A 19,667-nucleotide genomic window follows, 5' to 3' on the forward strand; every position below is an offset into this window, starting at 1 on the left:
ATTGTTAGGAAGAAACCTTGAGAGGAGATTGTGACTACCACCTATAAAGTGGTTTGAATATCATTATTTATTAACATGCAGGCAAAAGAATAAGCAATCAAAGCTATGCTTCAAAAATCAGCAGAATTGAACAGCTAGTTTTAAAAAAAAATGTAGATATTAACACGGGTTTATAATACAAGTTTCATTGTTATATGCTAGTATCTGACTTGCAAGTTGATCAGAATGACTCCCTTCACAGTTTTGGAAGAGGCATTAAGCTAACTGCCAAACTGACAGCTTAAACAAGCCCAAGTGCTTCAAGTGTTAGTGTATTATTGTTCTAGTGTAATTTCAAAGCCTCGTTGAACACGAATGAAGGATTAAAGAAAGTACTGAGTAAAGTTAGCCTTAACTTTAGATGTAAGGTTCAAATGACACATTGGACCAAATGTAATAAGCAAAAAGATGATCAGCAAATTGGCAAGTGCATACAGGCAGCAGCCTCACCGCTGGGCGGGGTACTGTTTACCATTGGGGAAACACAAGAGACTAGATGTAAGTTAAAAACAATGATGGTGAGTGGTTTCCCGAATGGAGCACTCAGATCTAGACAGAATTGGTCCCGGGAAAAACAGTACCCCTGCTGCCTCTGGTACCTCTACCTTAGTGTAAGATGTGTGTTGAGGGTAATGAGTGTGGTGAGGATTTGAATATGAAGATAATCCAGGCAGAGCATAGATATTTTTTGGTACTGATTTTGATATTTTAACCTATAGAGTCCCTGTCTAAGAATAGTTTTAATATTTTAATTGATGATCTTAAAATTTTAAATTCTGAAGTTTTAGATATTAAGTTTAAAGAGTGTATTTTAAGTTGTGGAAGGTCTACAAAAAATAGCATTCTGGAGTCCAAGGTTAGTGACATTGCTTAGTGTTTTTCAAGAAATCAAGGTTGTAAATCCCATCAGGCAGTTATGCTGTGAACAGTGTGCTGAGGAGTCTATAGCATTTAATGCTAACATATAGCAAAATATGCATAAATATTTTGAAAGAAAATGCCCTGATGTGTCGAATAGAGTTTAGTGTGAGCCGTGGGATAAGATCGATAGATAACACGTTATTGCATGCCACCATGCAAAATGTCAGGTCAATATAATTAAACAGAATGGCATTGGTGCTGGACAGGAAAGAGCTGGGTCTTTGCACTGTTCATTATGTAGTATGGATTTTGTTTTAACTAAAATTGGTTTGGGTCAATGTGAAAGGCATAGGCACCTGCTCATTTGCAACATAAAGAGGGCTTGAGCTGGAAATTTGTTAAATAGTTCTGTGATGCCATCGCTGTTGCTAAAACAGAAAGGTGCATCCTCATCTACTTGGATTGAGGAAGAGACAGACAGGTTATTAGAACTCGAAGTATGATGGAAGAAGGAATATTAATATGTTAACTGGTATCCAAAACAAACGTCTGATAACCATCACACAGCCAACTTTATGAGCAGGCATTCAGTGCTGGAAGAGAAAGACATTGGTTTGGGTGGGAATATTGAAGAGAATGATACAGCTGCAGACAGCGACAAAGATGCAACTGTTAAGCTGTTGTTGATAACAAAGAGTCAAATTTTGATATGGCAAATGTAGGTGTTTCTGGCGAGTGTGTAATCTCTCATGATAGATTTTCACATGATAGAGTGAGGAAGGGCAATATGAGTTATAATAAAGTGTCTATCACACAGTTTTATGGAGTATCAATATAGATTAAGAAGAAAGAAGTAAATAGTGGATCACAATATGTTGTACTCCTGTCAAAAATTTCAGCTTATTGGTTGGACAGTGATAACACCCTTTTAAAAAAGGCATGCAGGTTAAAGAGAAGAGGGATTTCCAACTTGTGGACAAGAAAATGATTTGCGAAATGTAAAAGTGAATGCTTAGAAATGCAGAAGTTGTTTAATGAAGATGAACGAGGATTAGCGAGACATTAAATAAGTGGCCCAGTTAACCTAGTCTGCCCATTAGTGCTCAGTATTTTAGAAGAATTTTATAATTTGTGATCAGTAACAACGAAAACTGCCAAGTTTAGTTCATGTCTGTTTAGAATGAATAATGACAATTTGTTAGATGTTACTAGTGTTGCTGAGTTTAGCAAAGCTCTCAACATTTTTAAAAAAGGAGAAACAGCTGCTGGCCTAGATTGTTTAAAACTTAGTGAGGTCAGGAATATGGATATTAAGATTTTAGTGCAGTTTTATTCTGTGGTAAAGTGCCAAATAGCATTAAAGATAGTCGACTATCCTTGTATTAAAATCTGATGACCTGGTCAAACTATAAAATACTGATAACTGGAGGCCTATTTCCATCAGCATTTTATGCAGGAAATTTACCAAGACTCTTACCAAGAGATTAACTGAGACAGTGATCTTAAATAGTCATCAAAAAGGCTGGGAATGCAATCAGAAAATAGCAATTTTAAATAATTTATTATTGGGGACCAAGAAGAATTGCAAGAAATCAGCTGTTGATTTGTAGATCTAACTGAAGATTTTAATTCTGTGGGATGTAAATAGTAAAAACTCTGTGTCTCATGGGGATCAGTAAGCATTTCATTGACCTTCTCATGGATCTCTATTTAAATTCAACTATAGTGATCAAAGGCAATGAGATGAAGACCAACCCGTTCCTATTCTTTACAATATTTTTATTAAATCCATGAAAAAAATACAGAGTACATGCATCAAAAAAGAAAGTAAAAATACTACTGAATACATTGTATTAAGTCGTACTTAGGATTACAGTACTCTAAATCAGTAATCACATATAGTAGTTAGTTAATAAGGAAAGAAAAAACTGAAATATTTTATTACAAAAAAAATCTACCCCCACTACCAAAATCCAAAGCTGTTAGATAGAAGAAACAGCAAGTTCCTATTAACCCGTTCCTATTAAAAGGAGGGTACAACAGGGTGATCCACTCTCCCCTATTTTGGGTAATATTATTAAGGACATTTTGTTAAGTTTTTTTAGACAAAGAGGGATGCAGTTTTCATTTAGACAAAGGCAGTACAAGATGTACCACCATAGCCTTTGCAATGATATCCTCATGAGTGGCTCTTACAAGGATATGGCTAAAAAATCTTAAGATCATCAAGAGATTTTATTTGAAAACTGGGTTCTAGTGTAGGGACATGTTCGGCACAGCTTTGTGGGCCGAAGGGCCTGAATTGTGCTGTAATTGTTCTATGTTCTATGGGTTAGAAATTAATGTCAAGGAAATGATTGGCTTTTATATGACTTCTAAAAATAAAACTTTTATATATTGTGAAGTGAAAAGTTAATAATAGTTAATTATATTTTATTGTCCCTAGTTCCTTTGTCAAATATTAGGGTGCCTGGGTAACCCCTGGATTAGTTGTATGAGTGATTGTTGGAGTGTTAGTGTAAGAATTTGACCATAACTAGGTTGAAACCCATATAGAAACTCATTTTGTGGTATTTATGATTCCTGCTTGTTATTATTCCTTGATTTTATGTGACAATTTGCAAAATACTTTATTAAAATTAAATGAAATTATTAGGAATATAGTTAGGAAGTTCTGACATTTATCTAATTGAATTAACAGTGGTATACTGTATTTGAGAACACAAGATGGGAGTTTGCCCAAAATGGAAGTACAGATTACCAATGCAAAAATTAGGAAGTTGAAAGGTTTTACTTTACAGGTTAGCAATGATTTGATCCCCCTTCCTTTCATTTACGTGAATATTAGTCTGGGAAATACTGTCAGTGGACATGAGAGTTTGAAATGTTTTGGGAAAGCTGAAATAAATAAATAGAACCTAGTTGCTGCCGATATTCATGGTAATTCTTGCAAAAAGATTAGTAACTGGCAAGATAGAGTCTACAGTATTAGGGGTTGGGATATGCTTTCAAATCTCCCCTCAGCTTTCTCTTCAAAGAAAATAGTTCCAGCTCCCCTATCCTTGCAGTTATAGGTGCTCATCCAAGGAACCATTCCTGTAAACCTTTTCTGGACCCTCTCTTATGCCTTCACATTCTTTCTATAATGAGGTGACCAGAATTGAACACACTCCAATTTAGGCTGGATCAGTGTGTTATGTAATGAAGGTTTAGCATGACTTTCCCACTTTTATATTTACTGCCTCCATTGATAAAGCCCAGAATTGTGTTTGCTTTATTAACAGCTTTTTCAACCATTCTGCCATTTTCAATGACTTGTGCGCACACACCTCCAGGTCTCTCTGCTCCTGCACCCCTAATGGAAGAGTATCCTTTATTCTAATTTCCTCTTCTCATTCTTCTTATTAAAATGTAGCATCTGCATTAAGCCTCATTTGAACAGTGTAAAATCTCTGGCTCATAAGTTGCTCAAAATTGAAAAGGAGTGTTTGGGATGATATTAGGAACTTCAAATCCATGTGTTGGGAGCAGAAGAAACCCAGCACAAATAGTGGAAGAAATTACCCACTACATCAAGCAATTCCTTCCCCATACAGTGTGTGGGGTCTGCAGATCCAAATGGCTTTGCCAGCCACCTCAAAATCCACAGAACTGGAGTGGAAGCAAGTCATCCTTGACCCAAACAAAAGAGAAGTTGTATTGCTGTTCACAAAATATCAAACAGAATAAACTGTCGGAAGAGGATCAACAAAATGGAAAGATCAAAATATATTCAATTTTGAGATTTAAATGAAAACCTCAAAATAACAGTAACAGGTTATGGGCCAAACGCTGGCAGATGGGATTAGCTTGGATGGCACATCTTGGTCAGCATGGACCTGTTGGACCGAAGGGACTGTTTCCGTGCTGTATAACTCTGTGACTCATATATTGTAAAAAAAAAATAGAAGAAATAAAGAACAAGTATTGCCAGTCTGAAATTACTTGCATTATGATTTATCTAGTCCAGTTGACTGCCAGAGAATGTTGTGTAAAAATTCCAGTTAAAAATTGTTAATGTTTAAAAACTCCTTCATAAGAACATTGTAAAAGATTTCCATTATTTTAAACTTTATCTTAATCTTAAACGAGCCTTTTTTTCTCAGATCTTACTGCAGATTGCATAATTTTTATCTGTTGTGTGCAGTTTTTCAGTATCATATTTCTGAAATGATTACCCAAAGCCATACTGGCAAGCGTATTGGTGTGTGTGCAGCTAATGCCTGCCTGAAGTATATAACATGTTGTCCTTCAGTGTACAGCATTGATTTGATGCTAGGACTGACAATGTGGAGCTCTACACTCCAGCTAAAGCCCTGTGTTATTCTGGCTGAAAATGTATTCAGCTCTGAAAGAACTGCACCACCCCATAACCTCCAGAGCTATTCAAGAGGATCATCATCTGCTTTGAAATTGCTGATTGATTTCTATTGGCTGTTGCCACGTTTGTACATCACTTTCTAAAGTGTCTGATTCACATGACTGTGTGGCTAGGCACAGCTGAAATGCCATGTACAAATTTGCCAATGACATCACTGTTGTCGGCAGAATCTCAGATGGCGATGAGGAGGACTACAGGAGTGAGACAGATTGACTGGTTGCATGGTGTTGCAATAACAACCTCGCACTCAACGTCAGCAAGACCAAGGAATTGATTGTGGACTTCAGGAAGGGGAAGTTGGGAGAACACACACTAGTCTTCACTGAGGGGTCAGCAGTGGAAAGACTGAGCAGCTTTAAGTTCTTGGACGTCAACATCTCAGAGGATCTATCTTGGGCCCAACACATTGATGGAATCACGAAGAAAGCACGCCAGCAGCTCTAACTTCGTTAGGAGCTTGAGGAGATTTGGTATCTCACCAAAGACTCTTGCATATTTCTACAGTTGTACGGTGGAGAGCATTCTGACTGGTTCCATCACTGCCTGGTGTGGAGCCTCCAATATGCAGGATCAAAAGAGGCTGCAGAGGGTTGTAGCCTCAGCCAGCTCCATCATGAACACAACCCTCCACGCTTCTTCGCCTCCGCCATCAGATTTCTGAACGGTCCATGAACACTATCTTGTTATTCCTCTTTTGCACTATTTATTTATGTTTGTAACTTATAGTAATTTTTACGTCTTTCTTCTTGTACTGCACTGTTGCAGCAAAACAACAAATTTCTCAACATATGTCAATGATGATAAACCTGAATCTGATTCTGATAAAGTTGCTTAAATCGAAGGACTCATGCTGAGAATGTTTTCTCCTGTCAAACCTAATGCATAAGGCATCTGCTCCCAGGAGTGTATGCACTAGTAAGTATTTCATGATGGGTGAATAGCAGAGTGCATGCAGGAGAAGTGGGGAGATGGAGAGAGGTGAACGGTTATCTGGAGTATGCCTTATCTACCCACGGTGCTCAGGAGAAACGGTATGTTAGATGTCTGCAGTTTCAGTATGAACATCCTCACTGAATTGTATCACCTGCTTCAGCCACAATGGAGCCTCTTTAAGAGGCACACACAGGGTTTTGATATTGGAGGCTAGCTTTAAGTAGTGCAGTTAAGTGCCAGATTTTCACCCCCCGTCCCCATTGAAATATGCAGCAATTCAACAGGGTGGATCATGCGCACTGCAGTCATTTTAATTAGCAGACAGCTCAATGTTGGCATGCCGCCTGCATTAGAAGCAACAGGCACGAATTAAACCCCAGCTCATCTTAAGGGACAATGGAATTTAGCTTCCATGGTGTCAGAATGGCCTGCTGCGTTTGTTTTATGAAGATTTCAGTATTTTCGCAATGAAATACTTTTCCAGTTATTATATTACAGTCCTGCACAACATGTCAGTTCCCAATTCTGGCTTGTGTGTTGTATCCACCGTTACACCTTTTTAAACACTGTACTACTTCCTATGTCTTTTTTGAATTGGGGTACAAGTTGAAACACAAAAAGGTGTGTTTGAATGATTATTTTAATCAAAAAATAAACTGTAACTTGTATCAGTGTTGTCATTTGTAACATTCTTCTCATTCTTGGAATAAATTTCATGTTCCTGACTATTCTGTATTGTGTAGTTTCTAATTAATAATTGGACTGTTTTCTTCTGCCAGTTTTCAGTGGGCCTCCGGATCTGCTTCATGGAAATGCTTTATACCAAAGAGTACGAACAACTGCAGAGGTATTTACATTCCTAAAGCTTGGATAAATTGGTGCGTTTTGAGAGTCATTTAAAGGTTTTCAAATTAATTGTGCTTGAAAATTACGGAATATTAATTCTGTGGATGTTTAGTGTTGTAATTTATGTTTTGAGTGATGCACTACAAAGAGGTCATGGAATCTGTGAGACCAGTGATTAATGTTGTCTTTTATTTTGGCAGGATTTAGCAAACTTGTTATTCTCTGATGCTTTGCCGTATCAATCTTCTTGCACTTCATCTCCTTCCCGAATGGGTCCACAGACAGGTAAAGCTTGTTGTTTATAACCTGGTAAGGTTTGAAATGCTCCAATTAATTTTGTAAGTCACCTTTCAGATTCTGACAATAATGATCTTTTGCCATCTCCATCAGCCCCTTGTTTGTAATTTTGTAATTAAATTTGAAAAATGTTGATTCATAATGATTTACTTTATTGAATTTTCAGGAAACTAGTTTAGTTAACTAGGTTAATATTGTTTAACTGTGTTTGAAGGTTTAAATGTATTAGTCCCAATATGCATTGAGATTAACTTAAAATGTTTAATTGACATTGAATTGAAACCATGACAGCCTATTGAACCAGATCCTATGTCTTGTGCAGTCTGTTTATGATAGTTTAATGTGTTGCTTCTAAATGTTGTTATTGTAAAGGGAATAGTATCAAATGATTAAGCTAATAACTGGGACTGTCTAACCTCTTTCTTTAAGGAAGATGATTTCTTCATTTAATTTCTGGGGTTTAGTTGACCACAGTGATTAGATAAAGGAAATGCTTAGCTCATCACTGATACATTCCAAGTAAAAGGTGTATTTGCATTAAAACTAAGTGTGTGAGACTGTGAGATCAAATTCTGGTTCAGTCCTGTATATAAGCATGTTTATAACTATAATGCAAAGCAAACGTTATTGGAATTTACTTGGAAAGTAAGTTACTGCTTTCATAGGAATGGGATCAAGCCCTTCATCCGGGTCCCTAATGCAAGGCTTTGGGTGCACAGCAGTGAAAATGCCTTCAGGTAAGTGTTGAAACTGATGTATCAAGTAGAGTTGAAACAACAAGCATTGTAAGTACTCAAGAATTCAGGCACACTTCTGGAGAGTGAAATAGTTAATATTTCGGGTTGATGGCCTTCTGTCAGACCTTGCATTGATGTGAAACATTAACTGTTTATTTCTTAACCAATGCTACCTGACCTTCTGAGTATTTCCATCATTTTCTATTTTATTTCAGATTTTCAGAACCGGTAGTATTTGTTTTGGATTATTGCTTAATTCACAGCCTCCTCTCTCCTTGAAACTAGGCCTTTCTTTCATGCCAAAAGAAATGCATACTATATCTCTGTAATGAATTATCCATTCACTTGCTTTGACATAAGGCATTATTTTTATTTTTGTTGACATTGTTAGGCATTGACTGGAATGAAGCCATCTGGGCTTAATTTAGTCACATTTTATTAGTGTTCCTCAGATTGTGCTGTTGAGCACAGATACTTATTTGATTTTTGACATTTGTATATTTTGACAAATTTCTATCTATGTGATTTGAGATTTATTTTAGGCATTTTAAACCTTTGCCCAATTTTAATGGATAAACTCCATGTCTTCGTGATGTGTGACAGTAGAATGGTGACTTGGCATATACTGTACGATGCCTTTACTGACCCATGTTCAGTGAGGAGTGTTAAAGCATGCCAGATGCAGCCAAAGATGTGCCTAAAATTTAAGACACTTGATGAAGCTGCAGCAGTGGACTATATGTACATGGAAGCAGCGCACTGTGCTTGGAGCTTCAAAACTAAGTTTCAAAACTAAGAGATCCAATCAAAGCTTTGCATTCCTACCATATCCATTCATTAACAGTGGTACACAATCATTTAATGAGAGGACTGACTTTGTGAACAATTCCATCCTTAATGATGGCAGAGCCTTGCACACGAGTGCAAATGACAAGGCAGAAGTACTTACAAAGTCAGTAGTGCTGGCTGGATGACTTGTCTAAGCCTAATCTGACGTTCCCTACACAGAAACTAGACTTTAGACAATTTGATGTGATTTACATGATGTCAAAGAAACAACTGAATGCACAGGGCACAGCAAATGCATCATTCTGCTATGATGCTCAAGTCTTGTACTCCAGAATTGGCTGGGCCAACTCAAAACAGTTACAACATGGATATCCATCTGATAAAGTGGATAAATGTCCAGACGCATCCTATCCACAGAGAGCCAGACAAGTCCGACATCAGTCCACTCAATTATCAGCAAAGTGAGGGAAAATATCACCAACAGTGGCATCAAGCATGGCATACAAATAATCTACTCACCAACGCTCAGTCTGTCTTCTGCCAGGATTACTCAGCCTTGGTCTCAGATATTTGCAAAGAGAGCTAAATTCTCTGGCTAAAGTGAGAGTGATTGCTCTTGACTTCTAGGCAATGTGTGATTGAATGTAGGCTGAAAACATTCATTATAAAAAGCTTATAATGATTGTTGGAGATCAGTTATCTCATCCCCAGGGCATTGGTGCAGTAGTTCCTCAGTGCAGTGGCCTAGGTCCAACCATCTTCAGATACTTATTAATGATATTCCTTCCATTTTAGGGTTGGAAGTGGTATGGATTTTATAGCCTTCAGTTCCAATCACAACTCTTCAAATGATAAACCAGTGTATGCTTTTGTGCAACAACATCCAGAGAACATTGTAACTTGGTCCAATGAGTGGCAGGTAAAATATGCACCACAGGTGGCAGGCAAACACTGTTTCCAACAAAAGAGTTTAACCATCTTCACTTAAAGTTTAATAGCATAAAAATTTCCCATCATTAACAACCTAGGTGTCACTATTGATCAGAAACTTAACTGATGCAGCCACATAAATAGTCTGGCTACAAGAGCAGGTCAAAGATTTTGAGGTGCATGTCAGCAGTATAATGGAATTCTTTCCATTTGCCTGAATGAGTGTAGTTCCAACTGCACATCAAAAAGCCCAGCACCACTGAGGACACACAAGCCTGCTTAATCGGCACTTCATGCATTACCTTAAACGTTTACTTCCAACCACAACCACTGGCACACTCTATCAAAACAGTGTGATTTGCAAAAAGCCCTGTAGTTACTCATTAAAAATTCTTCAACACCACCTCCAAAAACTGTGACCTCTATTGCCTAGAAATCAAAGGCAGTTGGTGCAATTTCCCTTCCAGGTCATTCATTATCCTGGTCTGGAAGTATACCGGATTTCTTTCGTCTTGACTGGATTGTGGCATTCCCTCCCAGTACTTTCATCACATGAATTGTAGCAGTTTCCAAAGGTGGGCAGTAAGTGGGCAATGAACCGACTTTGCCTGCAATGACCAATGTCCCATGAATGAGTTAAAAAAATGCTTTTCTAACATTTCCATATGTTGATTTATCAACTCTGTGTTATTTCACATTGTACTTGCTTGTTACGAGTCTGGCTCTTAACTTATAGTCAGCAATTAAAAATGTTAATATGTTTATTAGGTTCTGCCAGTGATGCTATTCTTAATAAGATACAGAAAGCAGCAGAAGCAGTAGCGAATGTTGTACTTCCTCAAGAAACCCCCCAAAACCACGGAAACCGTTGTAATGGTGAGGGCTACCAGCCAGTATTGTCAACCTCCTCTGAAGCAAAAGAAGTGAAACCTAAAAATCCTATTGGTGCACAGAGTGCAAAATGTAAGTTCATCTTCAGGCATTAGACAAGTTTCATTTGTACATCAACTTGCACTTGAACAAATGTACTGATGGACAAATGAACCTTTAAAGAAGTGTTTAATTTCCTCTCACTTCTCATTCTTTCCTTGTGGCACAAGCTAATTGACATTGCTTAACCTAAAAATGAATTAGAATTTTTTTTATTTTCTGCCCCCAATGTCTTTGTTTAACCTATAGTGGTAGCTTGTCTTTAAAATACAAGTTTTAAGCAAATGCAACAGCAGAGATGTTTGAAATCTGAAAGAAATCACACATTGAGGGACTACCATGTTTGTTCTTGTGGCTATATTTGATTCCATTATTATTACATCTCTTCCTTTACAGTAGCTCGTCGTCAACCTGGTCAACCAGGCGGAGGCTGGGAAGAAAGTGACAGTGGGCACAGTTCCCAGAATTCGTCACAGACTAATTATGTTTCAGACGGCAGCAATGGTAAAGCAGCTACAGACAGCCAGTCAGGAGGCAGTAGAGAGAGTGGAGACTTGATGGAAAGGTATATGACAACTTATTGCCAGCCTTTGCTGGAGTTAGTGTAAGCACAAATGGGGGCCTAATCTCTGATTAAAGAGCATCATCAAATGTATTTGAAAACATTAGAAAAGGTAACAGATGCCTGGGAACACAAATGTCTGGTGAATGAGATTCTTGTTGCACTGAGGATTGTGTATGGTGAACTGGATTTGTGCTTTTTTTCTGTGTGAACGTTCTTGAGTTTCAGTTCTTTACAACCTACAGTCATCACTGGGATGAATGGAGCAACTGAAGTATATTCAAGTTTGCTGAATGTATGTAGTTAAGCGGAAAAGTAAACTGTGAGGAATATGCTCAGGGATATGTAGACAATTGTCCCAGAGATGATAGGTCGAGTACAGTTGCCCAGAAATCGGAAAGCACAGTGTCAGGGAAAAGATCATTACGTGATCCAGTTTCAATGTTACTTCGAGAAACCATATCGATAATCATTTCCAGATAAAATTGAATCAGTTCTAAAATTGGGCCTGGCACTTCAGTTGTGATCCTCTCCAGTCTGACATTTTCCAGCATCAGCAAATACCATGACTCACACAATGCCCGTATCAATGCTGCACACAATGTTCATCAAGGGATAGTCTTTCTCAAACTAGGAGTACATATTGCAATGATTTGTTGCTTTTCTTGGCATTTAAATGTGAGCAAGTTCTGGCTCTTATCAGTTCTCCAATTCTGACATTGGAGAACTGATAAGAGCCAGAACTTGCTCACAGTTTTCAAGTCCACATAGAGTACTATTAATGACAAGTGTTTTCTCCAGCAGTCAGCTGCAGAGATGCTTGCTCAGTGAGTGCTTCGTGGTGACACACTGTTACGAGATATGTTGTTAACACTGTGACAGCGAATCAGTGATCTGTCAGGAGGCAAAGGCATGGCCATCTGTAAAGATCCCTACCTCCAGAGAGAGTCTTCTGAGGCACTATATCCAGCCTAGACCTCTGATGAGCAATGCTGAGGTTTTCCAAGTCTAACACCACATTCTGCAAATGGTCTTTCTAACAGGTTCTGTTATTGTCATAGCTTGTATGTTTTAAAGTGGTTAAAATAATATAACTAATACATTTTTTGTTATCTTCTTACTTGATATCAATTGATCTTAACATGGAGGACAATAAATATTTTGGTCCAATATAGTTTAATGCATTTCTCAAGAGAGACAAAACTACAATTGAATTTATGTTTGAAATATTTTGAAGGTTTAAACTGTTTTATGAGTCTCTTTGATTCTTGTTTGATAGAGTTGAATCAGTAAACCTGAATGACTGCATGCAGGAAATAACTTTGGTGAACAACCTGACCCAAGGATCTAATGTATTCCTGACCAGAGATGAAATGCAGCATTTTATTAAAGAGTGAGTATGATTCAGTTAATGAGCCATTGAATCAAATCACATAAATCAGTTTCTGAGATAAGTAGCCATCAGCAGATTTTTACGTATTTCACATACATTTTAATGGACTCTTGGTTGAAAACTGATGCATTTAAGATTAAAATCTAGACATCCCAGCCTGTTAATAAATTTGGGGTTCACACTCTTTATTCTTCTAATTCTGATTAAAACAATTTCAAGAATAATATTGTTTTAAAGGACGTTTGATTATAATGAATCATCTTAAGGAAATTCTCAAGAATTAATCCACAATGTTTAAGGTTAGTCTTCATTTCTGAGAAGAGTCTTAAATAAAAGGATGGCAAAGTGTCCTCACAGCTCTAGCAACCTGGGTTTGAACCTGGCTTCTGGTGCTGTCTATGTAGAGTTTGCACGATCTCCTGTGAGTGCATGTATTTCCTCCAGGTGCTTCAGTTTCCTCCCACATCCCAGAGACGCGTGGGTCAGTGGGTTAATTGGCTGTTGGAAATTGTTCCTACTGTGTCAATGAATGGTAAAATCTGTGGGGAATGGATGGGAATGTAGGAAGAATAGAATAGGGTTAGTGTGGAATTTAGTGTAAATCAGTGTAGACTCAGTGGGCCAAAGCTGAATTCTCTATGACCTTGAGTTGAATGCTGCTTTAGTCTCCCATCAATCTAAAAGGAAAATCCAGGAGATGCTAGAAAATCTGAACTAAAAATAGAAAATGCTGTAGGTCAGGTAGTTTTGCTAGAGAGGGAAATCAGAGTTAATACTTTTGGTCTCTTGGTAATGTAGCCCTTAGCATGACTTCTAAAATTCAAACTGGAGCATTACTGCTGCATTTAGGTTTCTCATTTTAGACGTGCTTTGGCAGCATTCCCTTTAGTCACAATATTTAAAACCAATAATATTTCCAAAACTGTTGAATCAGATAATTAGAAAATCCAAGTCACGGAGGCCTAAGTGCCCAGGTGCTTCTGAGTAGTTAATCAAATCAATTATAACTTGATGAATGCCTGTTTATGGACAGAAATGATAAACAAACAAACACATATGAAATGAGAATCAGTAAAAGACCAGCTGGAAGCACGAACTGTGTCCTGGAGCAGCTCATGCCTAGCATGAACCCATCTCTCCTGGAAGAGGTAACAGACTAGCAGGCAAAAAACTTAAGACTATCTTAATAGAAAGAGAAGGATGTCACCAAAAGTGTTGCATTTAGAAAATGCATTTCAGCATTAACCAATTAAACAACTGAACTGTTTTAAACTTAGTTTTGGGATATTTTGTTTTGCACAAATCATTTTGTAGTAACTCAGCATATTTTTATGATCAAACTCAGGTGTGGATTACTCAACTGTGAAGTGGTTGTGGAGCTTCTCAGTGAGAAACTGAAGGACCCCTCTGATGTCGTCAACATGGTATTTTCTGTGAAATTTTCAATTTTACCTTCTGTTAACAGAGGTTTCATCGTATCTCATTATCTCTGAATGTCTTAGAAATGTCACAGACAGCACAGATAAGGCACAATGTGGATGCAAGCCTTTCTCTTTCAAAGCTTGCAAATCAAAATGATTACACACATTAGGCTGATAAATTACCACCCTGTGCATGATCCCTGGAACCTGATGTTCAATACTGAAGATTTCCAGTTCTATAGAATTGAACCAGTGAAGTTACATGGTACTAAAAGTCTATTTCAGCTAACCAATTAAAATTGAAATTTAAACATCTACTAATGGGTGGTCAGGATTAATCAACAAACAGTTGTTTTTTTAAGCATGTGGAAAGAAGGGAAAAGGATGTTTTAGAGTCAATTAAAATGTATTCTAGGTGCAAAGAGAACTTGAGCCCAATGCATAAGTTATTGAATTTCTCCCTAGTGGTGCAGAGTTCCAAGGTTTCCTTTATACAAGCAAATGGACTGTCACTACTGTTTGATGCTGTTTCCTTGAGTTAGTAATTTTCCATTGTTGTAAAGAACCACTGCATCCACTAATTCATGAGATACTGCCATGAATGTTGAACTTCTTCATGAGCAATGGTAGACCTAGACCTCCACAGACATCTTGGATTCCTCAACTCGTGTCTGTTTTCAAAAAAAACCTGCAAGCAAGTTGTACAGCTTTACTTGCTAAGTTTTTAATGTATGCTTGGAGAACTTGCTTGTCATTTTTGATATATTCTTTCTGGTAATTTGTTTTTGCTGTAGCGATCGATGAACATTCTTACCACCCTGATGTGCTCTGACCTGTTATCAACTGACCAAATATTTGCAATTACCCACAAATGCTTGCAGCAATTGAGTGAAGGTGAACCAGGACCTGTGACCAATCGAGCCACAAAGGTAAGTTATCTGTCAGAATCGGACCATTTACTGCAGTTAAGAAAATGTTTTCTGTAAAACTTTTTAGCATTTATAATACATGAAAATACTCTCCATATGCCTACAATTTTAAGAACAATTTGAGTGATTCAAGTCTAATGTTCATTTTCTAGCCTAAAACAGTCAATGCTGTAGCCAGTTATTCACTGTTAATAATATTTCATTCTTCAAAATTGTACTGTATATTGTTACTCAATTTTATTTTCTTCTGATCAGCCCCCTTATAAACCTGTGGCTTGGTCTTGTTACCTTCAATAATATTACCCCAGTCAATTGGAATTCATAGTTCTGTAACATTTTTATAAATTATACTTCTGACATCTGAAAATGTAAATCTTAATTTTTAGCTGTGATTATTACAGTCCCACAAACTGGGCTGACATTTCAGTGCACTGTGGGATAGTGCACTAAAATGAGATGGAATCTTGTTCAGGTGAATGTAGCAGAATTTGGGTAAGACCAGATCTTATGACTAAAATTCTTCTTTCCACCAACACAACCTAAAACAAACCACCAGATTATTTATCATTTTTATTGCTTAGGACTCTAGTGTGCTTGATTACTTCCACGTTTGCTTACACATACATTAGTAACTGCATTTCAGAATCAGCTCTGGTGTGATGTTCTTTGGGGTGTCATACACACTTACTATATGCTTTTGCTTAACGATGGTTGGAGTATGCAAGCAGAATTTTCCCCTTCCGAATGAAGTACTACGGAGGATAAGGATTCTTGTTACTCCACAGAAGAATTGTCACTAGAACACAAAATCTTAAGCACCTTGCAAAGCCCCTTTCTGGACATATGTAGTAGATCCAATTTTTAGGGGATATGATTACTATTAGGTTCTCTCCCTCCATTGGAAAAGCTCCTAACTTTTCACCACCATCCTGGGAAGTGCTATGTAGAACTTGTGACAAAATCCAACAGGGATGTACTGAGTTCATTCCCCCTAGGGCCACATGCATACTCACATTGTCTCAGAATGTCTTGAGTAAGACTTCAAAAATGATGGCATTTTCTGCTCCAGAACATTATCCAGGAACTTCTACCAGAATCACACTTCTAGATGTTTGAGTTTAACCAAGGTAATTGCCTGGTTGGAAAGCTGCAAAATTCTCTTGGCATTCCACTGATTTCCAGCATAATTGCTGGGAGATTGCCAGAATGTTCCAAAGAAGCTGTTTAACAAAGCATTTGGTTGATGGTGGTCCTGTTATTTGTGTGGAAGCCAGTTCACTGTGGATGTGATCCAACCTGTAGAAGGATATTTCTTGATTAATTGATAGGAACATTGTCGAGAGAGCCTGGGCAAACTGTGTCCACTACTCCCACTCTGGTTGTAAGACCCAGAGCTTCTGTGAGCATGGGGCAGATTGGCACCACTGGACCAAAGTTTTGCTGGCTTTGGCTATTGAGTTGCTATCCTGCCTACTAAGTATTCTCTGGTGGGTCAGGACTGTGCATAAACCCTGTTGTAACCATCAGAATACCAATCCAAGGAGTTCGCTGTCAACTGCAAATATTAATAACTTGGAGACAGCATATGCCACAGAACTGTTCCCCAGCAAAGAAAAGGGTCATTAAAGAAGGAAAATTAGTTGGGAGTGGGCAGGAAAAAAAGTTCAGATATTCTTAAAAATGTGTTCAGTATTTGCAGGAACTAAGACCTGTAAGTTTGAGAGGATTTAAGGTCCCATTGGTGCACACCAAAGATGACTGGTCACAGCCATCAAAAGATTCAGAAAACATTGACATTTTGTTCATTTCTTTTGAAGATACTGAGGCAGTTTCAGGCTTTGAATGGGAATAAATCAATAACACGGGTTTCATCATCGGAAATCTCTCAGGCTGTTTCCAATGACACCTTGTCATGTAATGCTGCAACTCCTTTAATGGAACGCACTTCAGGGATGAAAGAGAAGATGATGGTTCCGCCATTCCAATCTCAAAAGACTTTCCATTCAGAGAAAAAACAGGTATCATCATTGTGCTTACCTTCATCTTCACAAGAAACAGAGTCACAGGAAAACCAAGACTCATTATTTCCATCATCAGAATGCAAAGCTCAAAATACAAACAATGTGACTGATACTACATGCTTTGTAGTGGATGCTGATAATAGTGACCCATGCTTAGCAACACCACCTGTAAACCAAAGCATGCTGGCACCGACATGCGAGCACAATTTCCATTGTGAGCAGCAGACCAGACTAACTGTGAGCCAGAGCACACATTCTGAGGACACAACAGGCAGTAGAATCTCTCTGTTTACTGACATGGTTCTTGTGGCGCATGAAGCACCTCGTCAGTGTCTGAAGGCTTGTCTTAACCAAGGATCTTCAAGTGAAACGCAGAGCTTAGCAGAACAGAACAAAATGTGCAATAAAACAGAGGTGAAGCTTCTGCACAGTAATCTTGGACAGACTGACTCTGAATCTAACCAACCATCTGCATTCTCATTTCTTAATACATCTTCATGCAGTGTCTGACTTTGTGTCAACTTGACCACAAACCAAGGTGAAATGAGTATTACACTTTCACGCAAGATACTTCTATTCCTGCCCAGACACACAGAAATTTGCCTTACCTGCTTATCAAAGCCCTGGTTTCCAAATCTGGTATTTGTACACTGGGATGATGTCAGAGACATAGAACACTATCAAGCAGCCAACTTGAGAACATTTGTTTCTCGAGTTGAGGCAGATTTGAAGCCAAATGATTAATTTTGTGCCTTCAAAACACCACACCAGAAATTTTAAATGTCGCTCTATTGAAGGTGGCTGTTTAACAATAAATTTGTTTGTGAAAACCATATTTAATTGCACGTCTTACATTCTTTTGCAGCATACTTCAGGGACTGTTTTTATATCAGTGAAATTGGAAAATATTTATATTATTTATGTAGTTTCATATCATGTAACAACAAAAGCATGCTCTAAAAGAACGTCTGATGAACAAAAGATATAAAAAAAGCACAAGTGCAGATTTCCTTTATCCAGTTGGGCTGCCAACTGTTATGATCAAATGCAAAATGAGGTGATTTACAATTTTGAAGATGGTGGCTTCTGACAGGTGTCTGCCTGTTCAGTTTGAGAAAGAATGGGTTCACTGTATTGGAAGTGCAGCTGATTAATAAAAGTGTGTTTTGATGATGTATTGCAAGTTGTGGTAACTTACTTCCTGCTTCATGGCAGCTGTAGATTAGAGATGTCACAGTTAAAAATAAAACGAAATGGTCTTGAAGGATGACACCCTGAAATAGAATTTTTAGAAAATGTGTAATTCTCACCTATTCCTAAACTTTTCTCTTTTTGGGTAAATGGCTCCTTTTTGATTGACATGAATACACCAGTGTTGGAAAAGCTGATACAGTATTGTTTCTTTGGTGATAAATAGCAACAGGTGTAGACATCATTTAACTCTGTGTCATATGTATCAAATTTGTAAATCTTGAATTGATGTGCAATGTAATCCAAAGATACAGTGGAGGTAGGAGAATGAGGAATATGTTTAAAGATAGATTCTTAAACTATACAAACATTAAAAAAGCATTCCTTCGATGTATCTGATTGATTTGTTTTGCTGTTCTTTCCCCATTTCTCTCTGCTGCCAATGTCCTATGCTGATCCCTACTAATTCTGTACACACTTCTGCCAAAAGCAGCAAAACCTGTCATTTTCCAGTTAGTAGAAAAGAAATATGTGGGAAAACAAGCCATCCCAATCTTCATTGCATCATTGAGATAATAACAGCACTATATGGTGTTAAAACTTTTATCATTTAGATGCTGTATTAAATATCGTTCCCTGGATGGTCATTTTTTTTTCTTACTGGAGTGGGGTACATTAGGCAGGGGAATCAAAAATTAGTAAGGCTCAAAACTAAAGCAACTGCCTTTATGGCCAAGATCTCTGGATTTTGCCAGCACTTCCAATTGAAGCAAGCAGTGTTTCAGCCATTTGAATGACTGTAAATCTTAGAATTCTCACTTATGCTTTTAAGTACTTTGTTCTTGGTCTTGGGAGTCCAGCAGTATAGCCCAGTCTTCAGGAGGTTGCTCAGTGTTAGTTTGAAGAAAGCACTTCTCCGAGACTATGCCAATCATGCTCTTGAGTGATGGTACTGATTCAGTCATATATAGTGTGAACTAAGAACTCCTAGGACATATATCAAAGCTATGAAATTTATCATTTATTGCTAATGGAACTGTTACCTGCCTCTACTACTTCCTCTGACAACTCATTCCAAACATTTCACCTCTGTAGTGTTTTTTGCATTTTACCACTCTTGTAGGTGATTTTCTAGGTAATCTGCTCCTTAGGATTTTTAAGTATCTATTTTGAGATCATTTTGTCCTGCTCTTTGGAATAACAAGAATGCTAATATCCTTAAGATTTTCTCCCTTTTCACTGCATATATTTGTACAGCTCATGGGGAAGGATGGAGGTTATTCTAATCTTATAGAAATTGTGGAGAAATCTGTAAACATATCATAAATCCAACTGCACCAGAGTACCTCTTAAAGCATCAGCAAGATT

The 19,667-nt window shown here is 37.7% G+C and overlaps 1 protein-coding gene across 3 annotated transcripts in view; it reads left to right on the forward strand.

The window, feature by feature from the left end:
- The window catches only part of tepsin (TEPSIN adaptor related protein complex 4 accessory protein), a 33,783-nt gene extending 14,441 nt beyond the window's left edge, over window positions 1-19,342 (forward strand). The window contains exons 5-13 of one of the 3 annotated variants that reach the window (XM_052033132.1): window positions 7,033-7,100; window positions 7,300-7,384; window positions 8,062-8,133; window positions 10,621-10,815; window positions 11,179-11,347; window positions 12,624-12,737; window positions 14,083-14,161; window positions 14,953-15,087; window positions 16,905-19,342. In XM_052033132.1, the coding sequence (XP_051889092.1) occupies window positions 7,033-7,100; window positions 7,300-7,384; window positions 8,062-8,133; window positions 10,621-10,815; window positions 11,179-11,347; window positions 12,624-12,737; window positions 14,083-14,161; window positions 14,953-15,087; window positions 16,905-17,618 (1,631 nt within the window). In that variant the 3' untranslated portion in view covers window positions 17,619-19,342. Of the gene's footprint in view, window positions 1-7,032; window positions 7,101-7,299; window positions 7,385-8,061; window positions 8,134-10,620; window positions 10,816-11,178; window positions 11,348-12,623; window positions 12,738-14,082; window positions 14,162-14,952; window positions 15,088-15,473; window positions 15,557-16,904 lie in introns of those variants that run through there. The other 2 variants (XM_052033134.1, XM_052033133.1) reach the window with 2 other exon arrangements.
- The last annotated feature ends 325 nt before the right edge of the window (window positions 19,343-19,667 follow it).

Source organism: Pristis pectinata, chromosome 18 (assembly GCF_009764475.1).
Source record: "Pristis pectinata isolate sPriPec2 chromosome 18, sPriPec2.1.pri, whole genome shotgun sequence".
NCBI lineage: Eukaryota > Metazoa > Chordata > Chondrichthyes > Rhinopristiformes > Pristidae > Pristis > Pristis pectinata.